This window comes from Aquila chrysaetos, chromosome 7, assembly GCF_900496995.4.
Source record: "Aquila chrysaetos chrysaetos chromosome 7, bAquChr1.4, whole genome shotgun sequence".
In the NCBI taxonomy this organism is placed as follows: Eukaryota; Metazoa; Chordata; class Aves; order Accipitriformes; family Accipitridae; genus Aquila; species Aquila chrysaetos.
The window spans coordinates 38149597-38176837 of NC_044010.1; the positions used below are offsets into that span (position 1 = coordinate 38149597).

Consider the following 27241-nt stretch of genomic DNA (forward strand, 5'->3'; position numbering starts at 1 on the left):
TGAAGATTCTAGTATAGAGGCAGTATTAAAATTACCTGGCTTTTTGTTGTCAATATTTGCAACACAACTGAAATAAATTTTAATTTTCATTAAATTAATAAAGGATAAAATGGTTTGGTTTTGTGTTTTAGTTCCAAAATTAATGTTTTCATGGACTAATGGGCCTTTTTCTCCTCACACTAAATATATACTATAATATTAGTCATGTATTATTTTCTTGCTATACCCTTGCATGAAATTTCTTGATCATTCTGTGTTGATGTGATACATGATATATGCATATGCATTGTGTATATGCATACACCTGATTTAAATAACTATCCAGTATGTGTCTCCTTAATGAAGGAATATTATTGACATGTAGGGAGGAGGTTCAGCTGCAAGTTAGTTGCACGCTTCATCAGAGACTGAAAGCACAAGCACTTCTAAAACCTGCAGACTATACTAGACAGAGAAGGTGTGAAATTCTAGACCCTTTGACACAAACCGCAACCATTTCAAAACGAACAAACTCAGCATCTCAAAACACAAGCTATAAAAAGTGGGGGTTTTCCTGCAGCATTTTAAGATTCGTAGGCTAACAGTTCTTCTTCCGTCCTATGTCAGGGCAGCAAGACATATGTCCATGTCTCCATTTCTGATCAAAGTCATGGATTTTGTTGTTGTTGTTTGGTTTATTCTTTTGACCTTATAGGTTGTGGGGTATGTTGCTCCTTGTCCTCCTATTTCCCTGTCCCAGAATGCCTGTCCAGTAATACGAGAGTGAGAACTCAGTGGATTTTTATGTAAAATTTTTGCAACAGTATTATTTTTATACAGTTGTAGGGAAAAAAGAAATCTCACACAGAGCCTCTGCCACTGATGTTTGGTTTTCATTTGTGCATAGAGACTTTCTTCAGTAAACCTACTGACTGATAGAGTGTGCTGCCCTCGTACTGGTCAGAAGAGGGTTTCCATATATTTTTGCAATAAGGAAGAAAGTATCTAAGGAAGTAATAGTGAAGGGCATTCATTTGTTAAAATACTTATTTGTTTAGTTGCATGTGAGTGTGCTACCTGTAAGGTGTGGGTCTGGTCTGAAAAACAATACCTTCTCAGCACATATTTCTTTACCACCACACTAGACTGCCTTCTGTGGTATCTGTGGCTAGTTTTACAGTGAGAGATAACTGGGAAAAGGAATTCACAAACTTTGTGTAAAGGTCCCAAGTATGGAGACAGGAGAAAGCTGGAGATCTGCATACACACAGTGCCCCTGTGTGTGCAGAATAAAACGAAGGCTGTTTTCAAAATCAAGCATCAGTTTCTCCCTGCCCCTTCCCCCCCTCCCCTCCCCTCCCTTCACCCTCACCCCCTCCTTTTTTTTGTATTTCCATATATAGTACTCTCCTCTGCGTTCCTGCTTCTGTTTAGGAACACTTTATCTCTTGTTTTCTCTCTCTTTTTTTTTTTCCCTTTTCTTTTTATTTTGTTTGGTCTTTTCCTCTTTCTCCCTGTTTTTCTCTCCTGCACCTATTTCCTTTGGTTTTCTCTGACTTTTACATGCCTTTCTTTCCCTTCTTGTATTCCATAGGTGTTCCATAGGTATTCAAAAAGCGAGTGGATGGGATACTTCAGGACATGGTTTAGTGGGCATGGTTGATGGTTGGACTCGATGATATTGAAGGTCTTTTCCAACCTAAATGATTCTATGATTCTATGATTCTTAACTTCTTTGATTTAGTTGTAAATCCCAGTACCCTTCAATCGCACCAACTGCCTTCTTTCTGAAGTTTCACTGTAGTCTCCATAAACCTCCATCTTTCTAGTTGTCTCCCTAGATTCTTCCTCATTTATATATATATAAATGTGTATATATATATTATTACTGTCTTAATCGCTTCCCAGGAGCATTCACAGAACTGTGTGCATGTAGGAGCATGTAAATTAAGAGAGTGTCTAAACTTGGCTGTTTGGTTTCTGTCCAAGAAGGAAGAAGTCATTAAACACTATATAGCTCAAATTTGAGGAGGATAGAGTCCTTACTTACCTTTCACTTTAATTACACTGTTGTGTATATATGTGAAACATGTATCTCCCACCTTATTTTAAGCTATTATAGGCATATATATACACATGGCTTGGCTGTCATCTGTTCTTACAGAGATAGTTTCTCTGGAATATAGTGAAAAACAAAGAGCAACAAATTACTGTGTGAGGTTACAGGCATCTCAACTCCAGTGATTCTTGCAGATGTGGTTTAAAGTGATGAAGAGCATCTGGTACTCACCTGGCTTTCTCTTACATCTAAGAAGTTACATCAGCACAAGTAGTAGGAAGATCCCATCTCTGTAAAAGATTATTTTCTCGCCTTTAATGGAAACAGCATGTGTTTAGTTTTTATAATTATGCTGATATTGAGCCTAGATTTTCATGTTTCGCTAAAGTGAACAGTTTTAAATGGGTACGTGATTGTTATTTGAAAACCTCAGCTGACAGACACCCCATCGTTTCCACAGCATTTTGATATATTGCTTAATTACCTAATGTGTTAAAGATTTATGCGTTGTGTTTTTAGGGTATCATAATCAGATGCCAGCAAAACAAAACTACTGGAGGCACTGATTTATACAGTTATCACTAAATACATCATTTAAAGGTATAAGTGTGGCTGGAGCCTTAAAGCAGAAGCAATGTGAAAAATAATAAAATCCACGCAACTTGAATCTCACATTACAGAGTTGGTAAAAATTATCTCATTGTCACTTTACCAGATGTGCTCTATCAGAATCTAATAGTATTTATAAGATATTTTTTCTGAAAATAACTGCACTTCATAATAATGCCCATGCTTGTTTTTTATGAGATTGTACCAAGTGACTTCATTTAGTGACTCTAATATTTGATCTCTCTAAAATCTAACAATTTTGGATGGTTTTTCTTCTGTCCTTGCTGTATTTGCTAGCTTCAGAACTCTTCATAAACAAAGTGAAATGCAAATCCTACCTTCTGAAATGCCTGTGCTTTGAGAGCCAGGATTGTTTTTTAATTTCATTTCCGGTGGCTGCACACAAGAAGGCATCCAAGAGAGGAAGTTAGGAGAAATCAGCTTGTGTTGATTGTAGATTGACTGCCATAAGGACTGAATTGTGATATATAGAGAAATTGCAAATAGCAGCTAAGCTTTGGTTAGTCATTTAAAAACCACTGTAAAATCTTCAATGCATAGTTACTTACCTATTTGTACAACATAAAGAATAGTTGAAAAGCCAATCCAAACTAAGGTAGTTTATAAGAATGAGCAGGATTATAATGAGTGGTTGGTGTCAGGACCTTAATTTTATACGATTCTACAAATCTAAGGGGTTTGCATTTTGTCAGTGTCTGTCTAATAAAAATATGCTATTATTATAATGTTTGTTATAAGGTCTTCTGCAGAGTAATTTCCTGGAATACTAATTGCAGGAGACTTGCAAAAATGTCACGGGTTTATAGTTTTGTATTTAAACAAGGTCAGGCTTCCTCTAACAAGTTCTCATTGCTCAGAGGAGGGTTTATGACTGACAAAGACTTAAATGGGCATTTGTAATCTTCAATATTAAAAAAATAAAACAAAGAATTCTTTTACCCTCTCTCAGAATGTGTTTGTAGTCTAGAATGTAGTCTTTGCATTTTGCAGCAAGATGTAAGTCTTTTTACCTAAACCCTCTTTTATTCATATACTGTCGCAGATCACTGCTGCATGAAAAGAAGCTCGTAATTCACTGTACTGCCTGCTGCATAAGAGAGGAAGTCAATTGTACCTGCCTTGTTTGCTGAGCCTCGGAAAAGCAAACTTTTGGTGTGTTTTGTGGTGGAGACATATTACTATTGGAGAATATGTAGGCAATACGTGGAATAGTGTTTTAAAGATTTCTTTTCTTTTATTCTCTTCTCTCCTCTTCTGCGGAGAAGTAAGCAACTCCCACCTACCTCTAAAGTTCAGTTTCTCTAGCCAAACCACCTGTTCCAGATGAGAACAGCTAGATGCCAGAATGTAATAGCAGCACTATTTTACCAAAGATTCATCTACTTGCAACTTGATGAACCAGTGTCCCTACCAACTTCAGGTAGTATTAAGGGCACTGTATGAGAACTACAAAGACTCTAGAGACAGAATTTAGCTGTAAGAGAGAACTACTTACTAATGGCCATCTCCATAAATGAGGTAACAGAACCTGCAAGAAATACCTATGATAACTTTGACTACACACTGGGTAAAGAAATAATCCCAAGTTATTGCCTTATAAAGCAAATATGTCTAACTGACAAATAATAGATCTGCCTCTGTAGGCAGAAAGCTACTCAGTTTATCTCCATCTTCTTAGAAGCAATTTGATATCATCCTTAAGAAGTCATTCCAGTAACTATGAAAACATTTAAGGTACTAGTACTGACTGCGGAAGACTGTCATAAGCATTCTTTTTTTTTTCTTTTTAATATAGTGAGAGCCCATAGTTTTCAACTTTTCAGAGTTGTCAGCCCCAAGGGAACTGTGAATAGTTGCAGCCATCCTTTCTTAGGTGGTCTTGTGGGAATACAAGAAAGATAAGGTTGTGTGCATGGCCCAGAGTCACTGCTCATTTGCACACCGAGAACATTTGTGCAATTACAGTAGGATCCACAGTTACCACAGTCTTCTCACAGCACAGAGCCATGTTTGGTGTGGATTTTGTTACTATTATTGTGGAGAAGAGTCTTCTACTTGTATCGCTGGAATTAAAGCTTTCCTGTGCAATTGTATGTGTATATATTTTTATAGTAACTTAAGGTGCAGGGTGAGATTCATATCACCTAAGTGGTTGGGGCTACTTGAAAGTTCTGTGGCAGTAAGCAGCATTTTCTAACAACGTTTACTTCAGGGAGTCTTAAAAAACCAAACAAAGCCAGTCAAGTTAGTCGACTTCCTTTTTTTCCTGGCTTCCTAATATTTATGCATCGTTCTGGTTTTTATATTTATGGATTCTGTCTGTAACTGCTACAGACCATGAGAAATCTGAGCTTTTAGATTGTATGACTGTATAATAACTCAATTCCTTCCTTTATCATCTATGCTGAGGCTAAAATGGGTGCATTTGCAATGATGAAAAGAGATTAAATCCTATTTCTGGAGGATACAAGCTTTAATTATAAATATTGAGTGTTTTTACACTTTCCCTAAAGATTAGAAATTTAGCTTAAATATGATAGAATATGAATCTCTTTAGAGACAGGTATGCTGTAAAGATTGGTTAATTTATTTTATGTAGTATCTTTTATCTGAATTTAAAACTCTTCTGAAAGGTACTCTTAGGCTTTTAACCAGATGTCTGTAACAGAGAGAGTTGAGGTGTTTACAAAAATGCCTGCAGAATTGTTCTATCACTTTTTTATGCAATGACATGCTGTCAGTATATTGCTACTATGCCGTTTTCTCATGCAGGTGCCTGTTGTTTGTAAATGCATGAAAGACAGGGCAGTAGATACAGCATAAAATTATAGGTAAAAAAACATAAGGTAGAACTGTGATTTTGAGGGATTAGCAAAGTCACTGTCAGAACTTCTCATCAGATTTGTTAAGGATATTCTTGGAAACTTTCTTTTTTAGCCATCTATTCAATGCGACCAATGGACAGGAGAAAAAAGACCTAATGAACAAAGCTTAATATTTTGCAATTCCCAGATATTCAAAAGGTTGTTGAGAAGCAAATATTAAAAAATAGTAACATTTATTTCTATTTGAAAGACCTCAAAGTATTCCACAAAATAAAATTCCCAAAGTAAATAATACTGTAAAATAAATAATGTGGTGGTCCAGAGCATTCAGTGTGTCACAGTAATACAGCGCTGCAGACAACTTTGAACATGCTTCTTCATTGGTTCTGGTTTTGGCTCAAGCTTTAGTGGTTATGAGCAACATTGAGCAGTATTAGAGACTCTTAACATATCCAAGTCTCTGAAGTGAATCTTATCTTGAGTTTTCCTTAAGCGGTCCAAATACACAGAAAGACCTTTGAACCCAGAAAGGGAAGTTTTGCTAGAAAAGAAAATCATTAATTTAAACTCTGAGCATGACAAGAATAGAAATAAAGGGAATTCTAACAAATTTCCTTCTCCCAACTGCGTTCTGGAAAGTCAAGCACTTTCCTTCAGGCTTGAAGATCTCTAAGTTCATCAACTTTTAACTGACATACTGAAAACGTTAGAAGAAACTCAGCGCACAGTCCCTTTTGGGTCCCTAGGTAATGGTTTTCTTCCTTGCCTTTGAGGCTTAGCTGTGATCTCTCCATGCTCTTACCAGCAGATTCCCAGTGCCTGTATTTTCTCAGGTTTCCTGCAGTGTCTCCCAGTGTGGAAGCTGTGGCGCAGGCAGAGGAATATGGAATGTTCCTTTCAGCTGAGCATGCTTATTCATTATCAAAGACAGAGCAGTTTTTTCTCTTCATCAGTGCACCTGACCCCATGTACAGCAACTATACAATAAGGCAAACCATTAGTTTTACTTGCTGACCAACCACCGCTTTTTTAAAGGAGCATAACTTAAATTAATACATCAGTTGGAAATAAGTAGTCAGACACATTTAATGGGAGAGGACTAAGAAGTCTTATTGCTCCTGAGCCATGGTTGTGGTGAGGGGAATACTGTTGTTCTTAACCTTGGTGTACAAGGAACTGTGAGGAGAATCCTAGGTTGAGATTTGTACTAAATGCAATGCAAGAGTTTCTAGACTTGTAACTTACTCATCCTTCTAAGCCATGAGGTCTCAAGTCTTCTATAGTAGTTTTTGTGTATTTTGTTGTGTTTATTCCAGTTTTTCAAGGTTTTCAGAGAAATAAGTGAATTTAACTTGTTTCCTTCTGTGGTTAAGAGGGGGTTGGAGGTTTTGGTTTTATTACATTCTGAAAATGCAATAGATTACAAAAGGATTTGTTCATACAGTGGAGGATGGAATTTCAAGAAATACAGCCATTTTTTAGATATTATCTATCTTGACAAAAGGAGACTGGCAAATTAATTAAGTAAACAGAATAAACATATTAAGGAGAAATTAGTGAAATACAGAAAGTGTAGAATTCTGTATCCAGAATTAAGAATTTATTTATGAAAAAGCATTCAGCAGTTCACTGTCAGACACCAGCATTTTTGTAGACCACTGGATATGCTACCATCTTTCCAGATGCTTATACCACTGTGGAAAAACTGAAGACATGGGCTGTGGGTGTTTAGATAAGCCAAAGTTAGCATTCTAGTAATGCACACAAGTGGCAGCCACCACTGATATCTGATTTGTAAAACAAGTTGTTACACAAGGAACCAATATGGGCTGGTTTACTGTTTACTATTGTGTTTCTGTAACCTCCCCTGCTGTGAGTTCAACTCTCCTCATGGACTTCCACCTTCCATAATGCCTCCTGTTTCTCCTTTTTGTCCTCATATCCCTCGCTTCTCTTTTCACCCTTATGCCATATAAAAATCATCCCCATCTTCCTATGACCCAAAACAATCCACTGGCCAAAAGGCAGCAAGTGCTATAACTGGGTCTGAGATAACTAAGCAAGCAGAACAAACAGAACAAAAAACGGAGCTCATGTTACAGCCTATTTTTTTCTCCCCCGGAGGACACAGCAGCCAGGTCTTTCTTTCTCTTCCTTCCTCTATCCAGATGCTGATTTTAAAAGAATTTGTGAAAACGTTGCTTCTTTCAAATTTTTACTGATTTGGAATATGTATTTGAAATTGGCCAGCAGTTAAAAAAGTGAAAAAAGAGAAGGTTGGGGTGAGAATGGTGAGGACAGGCAGTTGGGCAGATAATCCAAGTAACTTCGAAAGACAGCATTGGAAACCAGGCTAAAATAGAACAAAGCTAAGCTTAATAAAAAAGAGTTTTAACCTCTCTTCAGTTAAACCATTTCTTATGTATAATTACACTATATATGGGCACTGTTGATATACATGAAGTTTATTCGGTGAGTTTTCCTGTAAAAACTCCAGCTTTCTGAGGTTCCTGTTCCCGTTGTACCAGATGAAGTGAAAGTTTCCTTTTCCAAAGTTCAGTTTACTGTGAGTCTTTGCTTTATTGATCTTTATTCTTTCTTTTTTTTTTTTTTCCTGTTTATTGCCCCATAGGAGCAGTCTCACAAGTGCTGGACAGCCTGGAAGAAATTCACGCACTTACTGACTGCAGCGAAAAAGACTTAGATTTTCTTCACAGTGTTTTCCAGGATCAGCATCTTCACACGCTACTAGATGTAAGTTTTCTGTGATAAACAATTTGAGTGCATTTCTGTGTCTGTTGTTCATTGGATAATGTTTTGTTTTATCCCGAATATATTCTCTGTTATTGTTTCATACCAAAATGAATTTATTTAGGTGTGGAATGTCACAATCAACTTTACACAAAAATACATTCTAGGACTACATATACAGAATATTTTAGAATATGTAAGTGCTTAATGACTTGGTTTGAATTAATAGCTTTGCTTTAAAATAATTTATCATAATAAGCTTTTTTCTTTTGGTAAGGGCTGGATTATATTTTTTATTTTAAATGTGACTTGCAACTTTATAACTGTACAGATTCATCCTTTTTTTATTATTTTTGAGTAATGTAATTATCTTAGACCAGTTCTATGGATATTCTTACAAGTATGACTTTTTTGTGTGAAACACCTAGGTATGCTTGTTTCTGTCATATACTTGAACACAGCATGTAATAGGCTCAGTCATTTACATCTGTATTATTCTGTGATTCGTGAGAGCTATTACTCCATAAGACAGCAGGGGGTGTTTCACAAGAAAGTGTACAAAAATTACAAAGCTGGAAGATTCAGGTTAGTGCTCCTGGTAGGCATAATCAGGACTTGGTTGCCATTTCTTCACTGTCTATCTGTAAGCATAGTTCACTGTCTGGCTACACATACAGATCAACTGTGATATCAGATGGTTCGCAGATTTCTTTTTCTTCCAGAAAACTAAAGCACTCTATTTTGCAAAAATAATTTTAAAAAGCAAGTAGTCTGGTGTTTGAGAGAAAAATGCTTGCACGCTACTTATCGTTCTGTGCCTTGAGGACTTCCTCTTTTCAAAGTTTCTTGTTATCTTGTCACATGCAGAAATCCTATTTATATTTCCCAATAGTTTTTTAACCAAGCAGGCCTAAGAAGCAAATACATTGTACTTTCTCCAAAACTGTGTGAGTTTGGGAAAACATACCTATAGTTTTGATGTAGAAGTATTTGCTGAACTTCAACTGTCTGCAAAAACAGACACCTTCAGCATCACTGCAGGCTTACACTTCATCCCTCACATTGAGTGCCAAGACCCTCATTGAAGGACAAATTCAAAAGCATATCATGCTGTCATTGATTTCTGTGTCTACACAGTATTGGGGTCTAAAATAAAGGTGAAAAATAAGCAGAAAAAACTTTCCCTGATTTTTTCTGGGATATATGGATACTCCATGTTGAAGGCAGAGGACTTGCCTTCAGGCAAGACAAACTTTTTCTAAAGCAATCTACACATTCCACTGAGAAAAAACTTACGATGGAACCAGATCCACAGGCATAGGCTATGTCCACATTAGCAAGTACTACAACATAACAATAACAGATCTGTAGAGCAAAGCAGTTGACACCCAGTGTCAACAATTCTTACACTAGCTATACCGCAGTCCTATGGACTGAATAGCCACTGGTAGGTGAACAGCATCTTCTATTTTAGCGTCATTTGAGAGTAAATATGCTCTGGTAACACTGTACAATGAAAACAAAAGAATGGTAGGTGGGCATAATCAGAAGATTCATTTCAAAAATGCACTCCTGAATCAAACAAAAAGCTCATGTGACCATATAGATGATGACCGTTCTACTATGTCTTAAATTTAACAGCTTGGATACCTCAGTGAATATCACAAATCTAACAAGATGTCTATGCTTTTTACCCAGTGAAAGACACACAGCAATAGGAGTCATTCCAGCTATCTGATCTGCAGGTAGATGATTATGGTTGTAGAAACTTTAAAGAGTTTCTGAAAAATTGTTGAATGCTTTAGTTCCTATATGCAGCTTTGCAAGGGTATGACCTGAATGTAAATGGTGCCATAGTTCCTTTGGTGTCCAAACTCTTTAAAATGTAGTAGATGATTTGTACACTTCTTACAGTTTTTTTAGTGATTGGTGAATAGTGGGCCACCTGGATTCTGTGCATCCTTCAAGTTTAAAGGACTGAAATCCACACATAGTTCCTTCCAGAAGAGGACCCAGCTGTGGGGTTCTGAACTGGCCTGTATGGGAACATAAGCCTTCTGGTAAAGCTTCCCCACAACATAGTTGCCCGTATGACTCGAGGGACCGGAGATAGCTGTTACGTGATGAGGGCATTGCTCTGGCACAAGACTCTACAGTTCTAATCTTTGTTCTTGATAACTGTTTATGCATTTTACATTAAACAGTCATTGGAGAAAATTATATGAAGTATGCAGGAAGAAGGGATTCAGAGCTCATGGCTTTCCTAAATTGCATCTCCAACAACTCACCTTGCAATTTGCATTAAAATATGAATCTTTTTTTTTTCCAATGTAAGTTCTTCTAGCTTGTGTTCCAGATGCTTAAGTTGCTCTGTCTTTTTATATTGCATGCTGCAGTATAGAAAGGTGGTCAGATAATAGGAACGAGAAATATAAATCTGGACAGGAAGATAACAACATGACTGTAACAATAAGAACCAAAACACTTGTGTCACTCATGCAGAAAGGTTTTATATATTTATTAACCATTATTATGTTGTCATATAACTTCTTGGGCTTTGGTAAGTCAGATGGCCTTAGTTTTAAGTATTTAGCTGTATGACAGGTCTGCCAGACATTAACCCACTCTTCTGCAATACTTTTACTTTTTTCTGTTCTTTACAGTACCAGTCTGGTTCATAGTACTTCGCTAATGATCTATTATTTCTGTAATGGTCTGCTGTAGCCTTTTAAACAAGAAAAAGCTGCAATGAATTCATACCATTTTACCATTCTTTTATTTAAAAGTCATGGTCATTCTCTTAGACAGAAAGGGATACATTTAAATGCACACTATAATAACATATTTGTGAGAACAAAATGCTATCAAAAAGCATTTTTGTTTTATTATGATATGTAGAAGGGGAATGATAGAATCTTCCAAAAAATACTTTGATTAGAATAATACAAAATAAAGTTCTAAAAGATTGCAATGTCATGAAATACATATTTGAAAGACTGATGCAAGTTACAGACAGTATTATTTGAAAGGGTAGCTTTTTCATTTCAGTAACATATGTGGGAAATTGATTTCTGTTTTTGCATTGATACTATTCCAGTTTCTCTCAGAAATCTGAAAAAATCATCAGTTGTACTTGGATGAAGTTCTGTCAGGGAAACGGTTTATTCCTCTCAGAGTATTTGAGGTTAATGAGGCCGCCAGAACAAGTCACCTGTAAAGCATTGCATTCCACTGAGTAGGAATTTTCTAATCTGTTGTGAAGTTGTGGCTGTCACTTTGCCTTAAAACTACTGTTCCTCTTCCTTGGACTTTTTCCACAGTTAAATTTGTTCTCATGTTCCTACTCTTTCTCAAGAGTTATCCTTATTTTTAGATTAGGCACATGATGATAGATCACATCTACTGCTGAAATACGTTCTTTTGCTTCTGAACTAACTTTTTTCTGAAAGTAAAAAAAAGAAAGGACAATCTTTGTGTTAAGAGTGCACGTTACCCATGTGTTGTTTTTTTCAGGTATTACAGATCACAAAATAGAAGTCCTCTTTCTGAGTAATTCATTAACTTAAATGTTATGAGGACAGGCACCTCTGAAGGCCATAGAAGGCAGGGTTCCTGTCATCCCACTGATTGTTTTTAATTGATTCATTTCTGTATGTCTGTTTAGATAGCTATTTTAAGACTCTCTTCCACTATTTGGGTGCCAAAGCTGTTCAAAACAAGGGGGGAAAAGGTGCCAACTACTTACAAAGTAATTTATATTGACTCTGTGCCAAATCCTGCAAGACACCTGATGTGGGCTTATTGGATAGCTGCATGGTGTGTTTTTTTCATAATTTTACACAATCCTTCTGTTCTGTTGAGTGCTTTTTCCTACACAAAAGTTACACAGTACATTATTAAAAACTTAATTTTGATTACTGGGGAGAGTAAAGAAAAGGGCCTTCTAGGAACAACCATTTAGAAATATTCACCACCTAAAAAAAAATTTATTGTTTAGTAATTGAAAGAGTAGCTTTGGGTTGGACAGATTTTTTTTTTTTTTTCCTTGCTTCTGTTAGAAATGTGATGATCAAAATTTTGGTCAATGCTGTAGGACATTCCTGTGTGTGACTTGGAACTGTCTGGGTTTATGCCTATATAAAGCTTTATAGATTGTTTCATTTTGGTATCCAATTTAGATCATAAAGAATGTAATAAAGTCAAGTAAAGAATATAAATAACTTTATGGAAAAACAGAGTTAAATTTAAGTAGTGAAACAGCTTTTTATTACCACTGACAGATTTTTAGAAGCCTTATCAAATGCTTGAATTAAGATTTCTTTTGTTGACTTTCATGAAAGAGATCCTGGGAGGCATTGCTGTCTTGTGCCAGCAGTACCGATAAAGAAGTTGGAAATAAATATGAAGAGGTTACTAATTTTGGAGGCGTTGGTGTTTGGCTATTTTCTGTATCATGACAAAAGATTTTACTTTAATGATTATTTGTTTCGAAAAGTATACTGGGCTTCAAGGCTGTGCCAAATGGGGAAGATCTTTACACATTATGTTTCATCTCTATTGGTGCATCAAAGGAAGCAACGTTTGCTAAAAAGTAAAACCAGAAGCTGCTATTTTATGCAGCTGCCTATATTGAAGGAGACAAGAGAAATCATTCTCCTCTTGAGTCAAGTAGTTTGGTCACCTCTCCAGGGATGCTTTCTGTGGGTGATTCTGAATGCAGATGTCGTTCGATTTACAAGTGAGATTTTCGCTTAGCTGGAGAACAATATCAGCTTTTGTGTGACTGGGGCCTCTCTATGCTACCGGCTTTGTCTGTGTCTGTCCTGAGTCAGATAGTTCTCTAGGCTGATAGCTTTTCGCTGTTAATTTAAGAAGTTTGTTACACTATTTTCATAGATGGAATCATTAAGGTAAGTGTTGTTATTTCTGCAAGTATATCTGCGATAGAAGTGTTATGAACTGTTAAGAAAGTTTATTTTAGCTTTTGCTGGCGTAACACATTACACACATACGGTTTTAACTCAATGAGATTAAATACATTTTGGAGTGGCTATACGTATCATATCTATTTGTTTAGCTACTTCTTCCCTTTAGAGTTTAATTTCAAGAGAATCTTGCTTTTATGTCTGTTATCCTTTGCTGCTAATGGTAATGTTTCAAAAAAACATGCATCCGTGCACACTTCAGAGTTCCCTTAGTATTTCTTTTGAGCTCAGTCATCCAAACAGATTTGGTCCTGAAGTCCAGACTTTTAAGGAAACATACTTTCTCTTTTGCTAGAGTGAATGTTGTTGGGACCTCAGTTTAGCCTCTTACGTTGGCTAAAGCTTTCTACTGGATTTGTTTTGGTTTGTTCTGTTTACCCTCCCAAAGTTGGACGTTGGCACAGTAAATTTGAACGTCTTTTGTAAAAGTAGCTGTTATTCAGCAGTGTCCAGCCATGGCTGATACTATAGTTCTCTATTTGAAATGTCTTAAACTCTTCATACATTTATCCCTGATTTGCTCTTTTCTGAGCGAAGTGTATTAAATTAACAATTCTATTATATACTTTGAAAAAAACCAAAGCAAGAGACATTTTTATTTCTATTTTCAGGATGCTTTAATTTCCTTCTTCCTTTCTTTTCTCTTATGTTATAAATAGACTGGTGGAATATCAATCATATGGTATAGAAAAGACAATAAAACCAGCAGCTGTGTATAAAAAGCTCAAATATTTTCATGAATTGTCTAATTTTTCTATTTTTTGATTTGAATAAGAATGGTTTTCTATGTGAATCACATAGCGTGGTTCAAGTGTTTTGGATCAACATTGGTCCTTACGCTCTTGAACACTGATTATGTTAAAACTAATAAGTGGAACATGAATGTGTTTCTTTTGCAAAAACAGATCGAAAAGTGTATGTGTGCTAGATGTCTTGCTAAACTCCCTCAGAACATGTTATACTTATGTGAAATAATCCTTTCTCATTTTTAAAACACCTTCTTTTCCAATTTTTAATTATCCTTTAATTGATATGTTTGTAAGACAAAAGCAAATGGAAAATATTTGTTAAAAAAAAGGAAAAGAAACTATGTTGGCAGGAAAGCACCTTGCTATTTGGGGAATCAAATCTGGCTTTTATCCCAGTCCAGCAGAGGCAGCATGCTCAGCCCCAGGGAGTGGGAGGGACTGTCTCTCACACTGCAATGGAAACTCCTTTCCCAAGTAATGTAGAAGGAACAATGACCAAGCCTTAGGGAGAACTGTTTGAAGAATTCCTTCAGCGGGTGGGCTGGATCATCATCACCACTGCAGTATGCTTTTTCTCTAAAAGGTAACTTCTCTGGAAGGCCATATCTGAAAGAACACTAAAAGCAGAGACTACTCTAGAATTTCTTCTGCATTATTTCGTAATCATTCTCTAAAATACCTTCCATTTTCAACTTCCTTCATGTATTTGCATTTCATTTTCTGTGCTCCTGGGATATGTAGATCACTGTGCAAGTCAGCATCATCTCATTGTTTTCTTGTTCCTCCTGTTTCTCTGTCTTACAAATTTATATAGAGAATTTGTCTTATATTTAGTCTTCTGAGCAGAAACCATTTTTCTTCCATGTTTTTATAATATCTTATATAATACTGATATGTGACTGGGTCTCTTAAACACAAGACTAATACAAGTAAGAGCTAACAGTAACTTTTATATTGAATAATACTCATTTTTTGAGAAATGTATGTATCCACCACTTTCCAACAATGCAAAATTCTGGGTCGGATTGCATGACACTGTGATAGTTGCTTTGTTGCACTTAACCTGTTTTATTTCTAACTAGTGTTCTGTCATTCTGAGTATTTACAAGCATAGTACTGATGTGGTGAATCATCAAGTGAAATTCAGCTTAATAAAGTATGTACTTTAAATTAGAATTGTACTATTTAGCCCATTCCTCTTGGCCTAATGTCATCTTCCCTGTGTCAGTGGTGTGTCATTGTGAGTGTCTGTGCAAGTGTGTGTGTCTGTGTGCGCCAACATATCTTACTCCAAAAGCATAAATCCGTAGACTTTTTTTTAGTATGTGGAATTAAAAATTCCCTTGATTACAGTGTATTTTTTTGTTACTGGGCCATGATCTGTCAAAGAACACTAGAATTGTATTGCTGGCACTTGCAGAACGTTTAATTAGCTTCACTGATATTGTTTAGAGGTAAAGAGGATCATTTTCATATCTGACTTTCTAGATTTTCTTCACTTCTTTTTATGTTGACTGTAGTTCAAGTTAGTTTGAGTTCCTTTTTACCATAAGGGTTACCTGTTTGGGGTTTTTTTCCTTATAAAACTTCAGATTCTCAGATTTATTATTTCTCCAGGAGCTTGGGACTTACTCTGAGAAAAGACAAAAATAAAAAAATGCTACAGCGCCTGGCGTACAGTCCACAAATCTTGAATAACACTTCTGCTTTGTTGGTGCTGAGAGCTTTCTTCTATACTTAGTTTACATTAAAATACCCAAAGGCAATACAGTAACAGCCCAATAAGCTATGCTTCTATCTTTGAAGTCAGTCAGGCCTCACTGCCTCCTACTTCCAGTTATTCAAGTAGTTGGCTGGTACATGTTGACTGTTCTTTGTACTAATGAGTTCATTGCAGTGTATTTTTATTCTCAGTATATCATTACAAAAAGTTTAGATGGATAGGGAAAAACAAAAATGGTTCTAACTCCAACATTAGCACGTCCTGGTGCAAGATATGCTCAGTGTCACAAAACAGGTGGGAAGCTGTGTTCTTTGGCAACTCTCTGTAATCATTGTGGATTTAGCTAGTTTTATATGGATTCTATATCCCCCTGGAATAAGGTTTGTGTTCATTAGCATCCTTTTCTTCAAGATGGTGATCTAACCCTGAAAAGTTAATTCAGCTGACAGAATTGGGAATGAGCCTATTTAGGCTTAACCTGAGTCTATAGTTCCTGCTATAGGTCATTAGTTCATATTGGAAGTGGGGCAGTAAGACGGGGGCAAGGGTTGTTCTGTGGGGTGTATCAAGGTGTTGTCCATGTAACATAACTCTTTTTGTAGCCCTTCATGTGTTGAGGCATTAGTTTTCCCTGGTGCTTATAGAATCATAGAATCATTTAGGTTGGAAAAGACCTTTAAGATCAAGTCCAGCCATTGACCTAGCATTGCCAAGCCCACCACTAAACCATGTCCCTAAGCACCACATCTACACATCTTTTAAATACCTCCAAGGATGATGATTCAACTACTTCCCTGGGCAGCCTGTTCCAGTGTTTGACAACCATTTCGGTGAAGAAATTTTTCCTAATACCCAAGCTAAACCTCCCCTGGCGCAACTTGAGGCCGTTTCCTCTCGTCCTATCACTTGTTACTTGGGAGAAGAGACCGACCCCAACTCGCTACAACCTCCTTTCAGGTAGTTGTAGAGAGCGATAAGGTCTCCCCTCAGCCTCCTTTTCTCCAGGCTGAGCAACCCCAGTTCCCTCAGCCACTCCTCATAAGACTTGTGCTCTAGACCCTTCACCAGCTTCGTTGCTCTTCTTTGCACACGCTTCAGCACCTCAATGTCTTTTATGTTTACTTTTATCTGATCAGCTGCTTGGTGTCATCTTTGAAAGGTGGTTTGCCTTGGTTTTGTTAAGATCAGCTTCAATCAGATATCTGATGGAGCAAAAAAAAATCAAGGGACTGTTATCAAAATAACAGGATTTTTGTGTCCTTGAAATTACAAATATGTTGAAGTACCTTGTGAAATAATGATCTAAGCCCGTGTCTTTCATAACAGTACTACTGGTACATTCCAGAATGAGAGTGGGGCTTTTTTATTGGGACCATTGGATTTTAGTGTGCTGATTTTCCGACTGCTGTGCTAGTTTTCTTGGTACTGCTGTGTGCAAAGTAGTACCTTTATCTCATCCTAGCTTAACTTCTTCTATCTTTCCAAAAGAAGTTAAAACAATTGCAATGTGAACAGAGAAAAATCTGGTTTATGATATAAGAATGCAGTTGAGACCCCCCCCCCAAAAAATGGCTGGAGGGACTTGTGGCAGAATGTTCCTGAAATAAAAAAAGATTAGACAGCGTACTGAAGGTTTCTTGTAGTGTACAGCGGAGGACTGAAGGGTAGCCTGGATATCTGCAGTGAGCCCGTGGCAGCAGAAATTGAAGAGTTCTCACCTCCTTTGAAGAGGTAGGAAAACATCTTTATCAGTCTACTTACATCTAAATCATTGTTGTTTTGGCACCATGACTTTAAAGTGTAGCATGTATTTATTTAAGATTATTCAATACCAGGCTTTGCTTACCACACTTTGCAATTTGAGAGAACATATGTTTACCTACATGTATCGCGTATGATCTAGAATTTTGCTAAATTGCAACCTCTTCCTCTTTGGCAAGCTACGTACATGTACTGTCTGGCATATCTTTTAACATCTGCTATCACTTGTTGAGAACTGCAGATTTACAGTCAATATAATTTTTATGATGACTATTAATATGGGTTTTTCTTAAAATATGAGACAAATTACTAGGTTAGAGTCCTAATTTATAGTGAAATATAATGCTGTCAGGTACTAGAGTCTGGATTCATTATACATGAAATAATGTCTTGTGTGATTTTGAGGAGTAGCATAACTGTTTATCATCATTACTTCTGTGACACAAAAAAAAAAACCCTTCTTGGTAAATATGAAGCAAATCAAGAGGCACAATTTAAAAGAACAGTTGTGGGAAAAAAAAGCACACACACTGCAGTTTATTTTGTAAGAACATTGTCTTTTCCTCAGCTCTTTTACCTCTGAAGTGTGAAGGCTTTGAATTTACAGAGTAGGTGCATAGCACATGGTAGTTTCTGCAAAAAAAGAATACGTTCTACAATAGAGCTAAGAATTGTTCATAGCTCATGAATGCTGAAGGTAAACAGTTAGCCTCTTTAAAGAAATAAAACATACAAGTCAGGTATTACTGAACATCTTGACACTTGACCATGTGGTCTGAACCAGTATAAGCATAAGTGTGTCTCTGAATCTGCTTGAACTATATCAGTTTAAAAATAAAATTAGATCAAGATTGATTTAGAGCAAATTGTGAAAATATTTGGTGTTCTATGAAGACTGTAAAAAGCAATGTGCCATGTAATACACATAAGTAGAAATATTTCCTTTATCATTTTAAAAGCTAAAATTGCTGCTTGTCCAAACTAGCAGCATAAGAACTACAGTCAAAAAATGGTTATGCCCACATATATAAGTGCAGTGGATTTAGTGTATGGAGCTGCACAGATTTGTATAGCCTTAGTTTCAGATTGAACTTTGTGTGATTTCCCACAGTTCATGACTGCCTGCAGTTTTGCTACAGGATTGTAACCTATTGAGCTAATTTAAACTTGGATACATTTTCACTTTTTTAAGTTTTGGTCAAAAGATAGTTACAACAGATATCCCAACATTTAGCTACATAACAGAATGGAAAACCTTTTCAATGCTCTATACCTTAACCTTCTAGTTCCCCTGGTGTTTCCAAGTGTACAAAATATGTCAATGCAAGATTTAGATGATAAAATATTGAGTGGTAACATATGTAATGCCCCTTGGTATCTATGCCTATTGCCAGCACTGGTAAAGGACTGTATGCTTTCCTTCCAACTGTCATGTAGCCAAATTGACACCAATAGACAGACACTGTGAAGGCAATGAGGAGGATTTCTTTCTGGGTTCCTTTTTACCCCTTGGATTACTATGAAGGCAAGGCATACATACACGGTCCTTCGGCCGTGCACTTCTTCGGGTTTGGGGGGATGTGTTTTCCCTCTGAAAGGAAGCCTACAATCGTTTCAGGGTTCCACCTTAATAAAACGGATACCATATCTGTCCATCGATCCGCAAAGGACCATATCTGTCCTTTAATTTATATTCATCCTCAGTAGAATGAAGCTTGATGGTTTGTGCTTTGCTAAGATGGTGTTCTGATAACTCAGTAGGACCACATCTGACAAGCAGTGTTTGTTGTCATGTATAGCACGCTGAACAGTCAAGGAGTTTTATTATAGCGGTTCTTGAAGTAGAACATATTTCCTCCTTCTCCAGTAGTAAGGCATCGACCACTAAAAAACATGTAATATCCTCTGTGAGCATCAGAAATGTGGTTATTCACATCCTGCTAACATGTATTAAACAAATTCCAGTTGGCAATTAGCTTCATTGGTATGTCAGTTTTGCATGGTCAGAATTTCAGGTTTTGTATATGCAATACAATGAAATTTGTCACTCTGTAGAAGACAATTGTTTGCCAATCGTATGCAGTAGGAATTGAACTAATACACAGAGAAAAATGTTTTGCCCAATTTGATCGGGTTTCCTCTCCTCTCTTCTTCCCCCCAAAAGTTCTTGATTTAAAATAAAACAAGTGAAGAAGCCCAAATGTGGAATGGTGCCAAAAAAAGGAAGCAGCTTGGAGTAAAAGTTGAAATTCCATGGGGCTGATTGAGTTTACCTGGCATCATTTCTTCTTACCCGCTGTTGTAGGTAAAGGCCTGAGAAGATCTGGGTTTATGTTCATTTCTGACACAGGTAGGAGCAAGTGAAACTCTGTTCTACAAGTAACACATTATAAATATGTAAGAATACAGATGACTTTCAAAACAAATTACAGTTGGCCTACCTTTTGCAGATAAAAGTTCCTCTAAAAAATAAAAGAATATGTATATTTCAGTTCTATCACCTAAATAATCAAAATTAAAGTGAAATTTGGGGTTCTCTTTGCTACTATAAGAATTTTTTTACATAAAAAATAATTTATGTTTTGCATGAATGTGAATATGTAGAAAGAAGTCAAGTATTTCAAATTAGTATAACCTCTCTCAGGGTTACTGGAAGTCTGAGTGCCTGAAGTGGCAAGCTGCAGTGATGGCAGCTGTCAGTTCTGTGGCTGGAGAGAAGCAAACACTTGTCTGTTCAGACAGAATTAATGTACTGCTTCAGACTGTCTTGTTCTGTGAATACTGTCTCAGGGAATCTTATTTTAGCTGATAAACTGCTTCCTGAAACCTTCTATTGAAGTAGTTTTGTTCGCTGTTTAGTTGCACAGCGTTTCACTTTGTAAGGAACTTGAATGCAAAGGTTGATCATACTCCGATTCTACAATAAGTGTATCACACAGAAAAAAGTTTGAAGCTGTGGAGGGCTGTAACGTGTAATGCTCTAGAGGTCACAAAGTAGAGTCTTAAATATGCTTTGGACTTTCACATGGGACGGGACTGTAACATGCTGTAGAATTATGCTGGGAAATGAATGTTAGGTCACTGATGCTAAAATGGTAACAGTGAGCTTCAGGCACAGTCCTTAGCAGTGAAAAACAGAGGGTTTAAAAGAACAAACTGTCTTTAAACAAAGGTGAAGATAAAGCCCCTGCTGACTGTGACCTTGTTACTCAGTGTGTTTTCCAGTAGGAATCGTTACCTTCAGGGTTGTGTTTCCTTGAGGGCATAGAATCCCGAGGAAAGAGGCACCCATGGGAAGGTTATAACATTTTGCATGGAAAAGGGGATGTGAAACAGAACTAGCAGAAGAAAGAATGAAGTGGTCTATCAATTATCTAAGTGGCTCTTTATTACTGCTTGTGAATTTTCATTCAGTAGGTCATGGATTTCTTTCAGACTTGCAGCACATGAAACCCCTGGGTAAATGGAGTACCATGATAGGGAGCTGTGAAAGGTAACAGAGCAACAAGCCTATTTGTTAGTAAATGTTGCTGTGCAAGGGGCAGCAAACCCACCTGAGAATTTTTAGATGGTACAAAAACCTAAAAGCGATGAAAAACAGTCCTCTAATATCACTGTGTTGCATATGGTTATATTGTTCAGAAAGCAAAAGTCAAATATATAAGGACATGTTTTAATGATTATTTTTAGATGTTTCAATTCAAGGATTTAATATTTGAGGTTGGCAACCCAGTATCTGTCTGAATTATAACTGAATCCTCACAAAACGTGTATTTGTGTTGAAAAATCATGGGGTTTTATGCACTAGCAGTACAGTAACTCTTGTTTTAACAAAAGTTTCTCGTTTGCATCACAGAAACTTCCAGATTTTGGATAGATAAAATACTCACTGATTTCACTGTGTGATCTAACTTTGATTACATTCAAGATTAGACCAGACAGTGATGTGAAATTTCTGCTAGTTGTGATGTATCTAGATTTTTCAGTGTGACATTGAATGGGGGTTGTGTTCAGACAGTATTCTGACTCCTCTTACAGGAAATGGTTAAAAAGGAATTTCTGCACATCTGAAAAACTAGTCAGAAGAGAACAGTGTGTTGTTTTGACTCGCCTCCCTGATTGCAGATTAGGCTGTCTGCTTTTAAATATCAGAAGAAACGAGTTCCCTTTATACAGGCAGAAGACAAAGTCTCGACTCGTGCAAAAGCTGGTCAACTGATAGTGACACTACTTGACTTGTTGTGGGTATTCTCTTTATAGCATTTGTGTTCTAGCATGCAAAATTTAAAGCAAAACTTGTCTTTTTAAGAAGCAGTACTACTCTGTTAATTAGCTATTATGTCAATTTATGTTTGTTATATCAAGTTTTCTTAATATATCAGTTGTGATTGTTAAGCTCTTCTAGAGCAAGCTCTTAATTTTGATTTTCTTGTAGCAAATGCAGAAGAACTGGTGCTGAGGAGTGAGACTGAGATGCAAAGTATTCAAAAGTCTGGAAATTCCGAAGGTTACAATTGCTGTGGCATTTTACAACAATTGTTTTTCATTATTAGAAATTTTTAATTGTTATATTTATGCTTATTGCTGAGTGAAATTGTTGGAGGTTGGGCTACTGGGGTGAGGGGGCAGGGTTATTTGCTTGAAATTGGAGCATCCCAGCAAAAAGAAAGCCCATTGTTAGGGCACATACAGATTTTGCCCTGCTGAAAGTCTGTTAGTATTACATAGAAAAGCATTCTGTTGAGGACAGTGAAGAATGAACCAGTTCATTCTGTTCCACAAGAAACCACCTTTGGTATGGTCCCTGAAGGACTGAGTTGCAGTTGAGTTGCAGACTGAGTTTCCCTGAGTTGCAGGGCTGCTGAAAGACATCAGCATTGTAAACAGGCTGGCTTTCTGTGACTAAAATTGTGTAGCTAACTGAACATAGTAATGTGTTCCGTACCACAGGAGTATCTAAAGCCTGGCTGCAATTCTCATTAATGTTTACTTTAATCTGTGATGCGTGCAAACAGGTTTCATTCAGATTTTTCTTAAACATTTTGTAAAAAGTTTGTGTAAAGGTGTGTTGGATTCTTATGTCCAAGGGGGAACAAATGTTCTTCTTAATGTGTCTAAACGAAACCTCTAAATTCAGATGCTTTCAGAGACGAACTATGGAGCTGTAAATTCCTTCTTCTAAATTGCTTCTGCTATAGCTATTTTTTAAATGCAAAAATATTTGAAAAGTATTGCAAAACAGTCTTTTTTCAAAGATTGCAAAGAAGGTAGGACTGCTTCACCAGTTCTGGTGCATTAATGCATAGTGTAAGCTTTGCTCCTCTTACCAGCTTCTGCTATGTTCTGTCGGAAAGCTTCTAATAATCTTCTGTAACCAGTAAAGACTAATATTTGTTAGAGTTTTTTGAAATAGGCTTAATAACATAATGCTAAAAATTTCTGACCAGACTGAACACACAATTACTAAAATTGGAAGTGAGAGATACAAAATAATATCCTGGATTCGTCCTTCTGTTTACACAAGTACATACCAAACAAGAGACAGTTTAGAACCAGACTTTTTTTTTAATGTCCAAAAAAATTCTGTGAAAGCATTGTTGAAATGGTATATTGAAAAATTTAAATATAAAACAAGTACTAAGAGGTACTAATACTTCCTTTGTTTCTGGGTTTACTTATTACTTCAGATGTTTTTAAAGTTACATATCTTGGTTGTATTCTTATTTTTGCTTTGAGTTCTTATTTTTGCTTTGAGTACATAAACAGTTAATGTAGAAATAGTACTTCTGATACAATCTTGTACATAATATTATTTTCATTTCTCTTAAGGATGCATTAGAAATCCATAAGGACATGTGAACCTGAACAAGATAAATGGTTCATGGGGGTTTGCTGTATATGTATTTATAGATTTGAAAACAGTCTTGTCCTTTTACTGTCTTTAGTGTGCAATAATTACATTTGTCTTGTGTATTGTAATTTGTGCCACTACTCTCCAAAATAATTTAGTGTTATAATGCATTATACCAGAGAGAATTTGCGTGGCCTGAACAAAAGGTTGTTTCCAGATGAGATATGAAAATAGACACTGAGGCAGTTTGGTAACAATACTGGTTGTCTCCACTAGGAAATTTTTCTGTTGCTAACATCAAATGTCAGTATGTAAGTACAGCTGTTTTGTTGTTAAAACGGGGTGAAAAACAGTTTTAGGTCAAGACAGTGTTCACCATCATTTCAAGAACCACAATTAAAACCTAAGAATTTGTGGCCCATCTATAAGACAAAAAAACCTTGACATGATGAAAGCCACGGTCAGCTCCTGTTTTAAAAGTAATTCAGAGCACAGAGGTAGAGCACAACTAGCTGAACATCTAGAATGTGTGCTTCAAAAATATTGTACAGGAATTGACAAACTACATTTTTCTGTATGTCATTTGGATCTTCTCATGTGGAGATCTTTGACCATTGATAACTTCACATACAGAAATAAATCTTTCTACTACTGCTATTGGCTTGCTTTAGAATAATGCATAAAACAGCAGTTTTAGTGATATAGATATCATTTTCCAACAAATTACAAAATAAATTATTTACAGTGAAATTTTAAAGGTTAATCTGTTTATAGAATATGTGGCTAGGAGTGGCAATTTTAATTATGTAGCCTGGTCCCCTTGTAAGCTAGAAACTCCATGAACTAAATTGAATCAGAGTGTACCATTTAAAAAACACGTGTTTCTGATTTTTTAAAAAATTCCCAAGAGAGTAAATGAATTACACCCTTAATTACCTGCAATGTTGATATTGGTGCTTTAATTCTACTCTGAGTTTGTCCTGACTACTTCCTTTCACTCAGATCATGTGATAGTTTTGTCATTTAAACTGAATTCCCTTATTTTATCAAACTTCTGTCTTCCTTAAGCATTTTGTTATACTAGCGGGGAGAGATGATTGATCTTTTTGGAAAGTGTTTTCTGAGTACTCTGCCTCTTGACATCTTTCCTGTATTTTGAATGTAGAACTGAACAGTGATCTATTGTGGGCATGCCACAAACACATATACCAGTCTTATTTCTTAGTTGATATTCTCTTATGGTATGGCATTTGGCTGTAGTCTTCCCTGGGAGAAACTCATACATAGCTGACTTTATGCTTTCTGACTGCCTGAGATTCCTCCTTCCCCCTGCCAAGATAGTGTCCCCTCCTGTAAGTATTATTTGTATTCTTTGTTCTTAGATGTATGGTCTTTTATTTGGGCAGAAAATACACTTTTCTTTTTCCTTGCATGCAGAGGTTAAAGTAATGGTGACCCAGTTAAACAAATGAAAAAGTGTATTTCTTTTTTCCTTAAATCATACCTTCATGAAATGTCCCTGGTTTTAATTAGGAATTTACCATTTTAAAATGCATGTCAAGTTGTGGAGGTTCAAGTTTCTTTTCAGAGTTACTGTGGGTTTTGTTTTCTTCTTGCTTTTTAGAGTTACGATTGGATAATACTTTAGAGAAAAACACATTATACTCATGGTAAAAACATGCAATGTAGGCTGTTCACATAGTCTTTCCATTAGACCCTGGAATGAGTGCCTTCCACTGTAATGAGCTTTGGAGGAAGAGTACCCAAGAAAATTCTCTAGAACAGATCTGCTTGTGCTGGTGACGCTACCAAAAATACTTTCTCTAGTTGAGGCTGTCTTCTACCTCCGGAAACAATGAATGGATCCCGTGGCTTGAATAATATATAGGCTTAAAGCCTTAATGCAAACATGAAGGTTTTTCTTTTAAGTACTGTCAGAGTCGCTCCTAATGGTTTGGTGCCTTGGAAGCAAATCTCAGTAAGTAACAGTCCTAGAAGATGACATTTAAGTGCCATGCCTCAGCATGAAGGCGCTACGGAAAAATAAATGCACCCTTGTTTAGTCTGAACTTTGCCTTGATTTTTTTCTAAACATTCTTAGAGTCACTTTGCTTCCTACTTTCCTTTTTGCCTCCTTCCTAATCTCAGAAGATAACTTTGCCATGATAGTGAGAAAAAGTTGTTTCTGTAAACTGCCGGTTGTTTTGGATCACAATAACACAGCGACTTGAGTGAAATCAGCAACTTCAGCGACTTAGCTTTTAAACAATTGCTAGAAATAACTAATAAAAATATTTTCATGATAACTTTTCTGTGATTTCATTAATCTTAAACAGGATGCGTGTGTGAGTTTTAGAAAAATAAATTCAATTATATTCATGTTGGGTATCATGCATTTTCAACAGCTCCTACTGCACTTTACTCAGTATACAGTGCTTGATGCAGTTTCTTAATCGGTGTAAAAATGTGATACTTAATAATTTGGAGTTGCTGGAGTTTGGGTAGGTTTTCTTAAGTTATTTAAGATAAGGTAAAAACAAATAATTGTGTACGCAACTAAAGTATCTCCTGAACTATAAGCTAGCAGAAAGCTTTTGTTTTAAAAACTTCAACAATGGTCAAGGCTGCTTAAACTGTTGAGTACAGCAGTGTTTTGGCAGCACAAGGTGAAGTTGTCAGATGGGGAAGAAACTGATTTAGCTTGACTTTTCTACTTTTCTTTCCCCAAGATAGTGGTATAACTGTCCTACAGGCAATGTTTTTGGAAGTGACATTGTTTCCTCTTTTTGTATTTATTTGCGTATGGACTTGAAATGTTCAACATGTGCATTAGATTGTTAAGGAACACAGGGAAAATGATGATGATATTGGATTGCGTTTATTGCAATTTACATCTCTTCTAAAACCGAATGGTATTTCATGTGAGAAAGAGGGCACTTCTGTAGTTCGACAAGATTCCCTTTTTCAAACATCTGAGGCCGTCCTCAGCCAAACAATGGAGCCGTAAGCTTCTCAGAGGAGGCTCCGGAGAACTCCTTGCTGAGCAGCCTGAATGGGGGGGTTCTTGTCAACTCATCCTTTACACTGTTAGGATTTGCTGAAAGTGTTATAGAGTCCTTTGTGTATTTACTGTTTCGAATTTCACTTGAGTTTTGAGTATTTCCAAAGTTGAGAGATTCCACAACTTCCCTGGGAAACTTTTTGCAGTGTTTCACCACCCTCATTGTGATAAAAATTTCTCTAATATCCTAAAAATAGGGTTTTGTATCTTTTTTCTGTCTTATATTTCAAAGTAGTAGTCTAACATAAATAGGAAATAATTACAGGCATGACCATCTTTTTATTGTTTGAAATGTAAGCCACAAGTTTTTTGTTTGAAAACAGTACTTATTAAAGTGCCTGTTTATTCTTAAGTATACGTTTATTCCTTTATAACATGCATAATCTGTTAGGTTTGTATGAAAGAGAGCCTGTAATATCTACCTTTGATTTGAAGCTGAAGATAGATCTTTTGCTATTGTGTTTTGCATAGTTGAGGGGTTTTTAAAAGTTTTTTTAAAAAAATAATTAACCTGGGAGGTTTACGATTTCCTATTTAAATACATTGGCATTCTTCTGTCAAATAGAAAATCCTAGTAAAATAAGGGTACTCTTTTTTGTGAGCACTCTTTCTTGGAAAGGTTTGGGTTTCTCTTCTCCAAAGACTTTGGCTTTTGTAGCGTTGTATCTTCAAGAGCATTTTCCCATATTCTGAGGTTTATTTAAATTACTGTGTGCAATGTCTGATGATTTGATTTATTGAGAAAAGTGGGATATGCAGATTAATTTGATTTTATAGCAGAATGTATGATTTACAGCATTTATTCAAGATTCATAGGATCACTTCTAGTAGAAGAATATAGTTTCTGTAAATCTGTGGAAAAAGCAT

General features: G+C 36.3%; 1 protein-coding gene across 23 annotated transcripts in view; it reads left to right on the forward strand.

The window, feature by feature from the left end:
- The window catches only part of CASK (calcium/calmodulin dependent serine protein kinase), a 243228-nt gene that overhangs the window by 170699 nt on the left and 45288 nt on the right, over positions 1 to 27241 (forward strand). For all 23 annotated transcript variants that reach the window (XM_030019535.2, XM_030019539.2, XM_030019537.2 and 20 more), the window contains one exon: positions 8126 to 8247. In XM_030019535.2, the coding sequence (XP_029875395.1) occupies positions 8126 to 8247 (122 nt within the window). The remainder of the gene's footprint in view (positions 1 to 8125; positions 8248 to 27241) is intronic.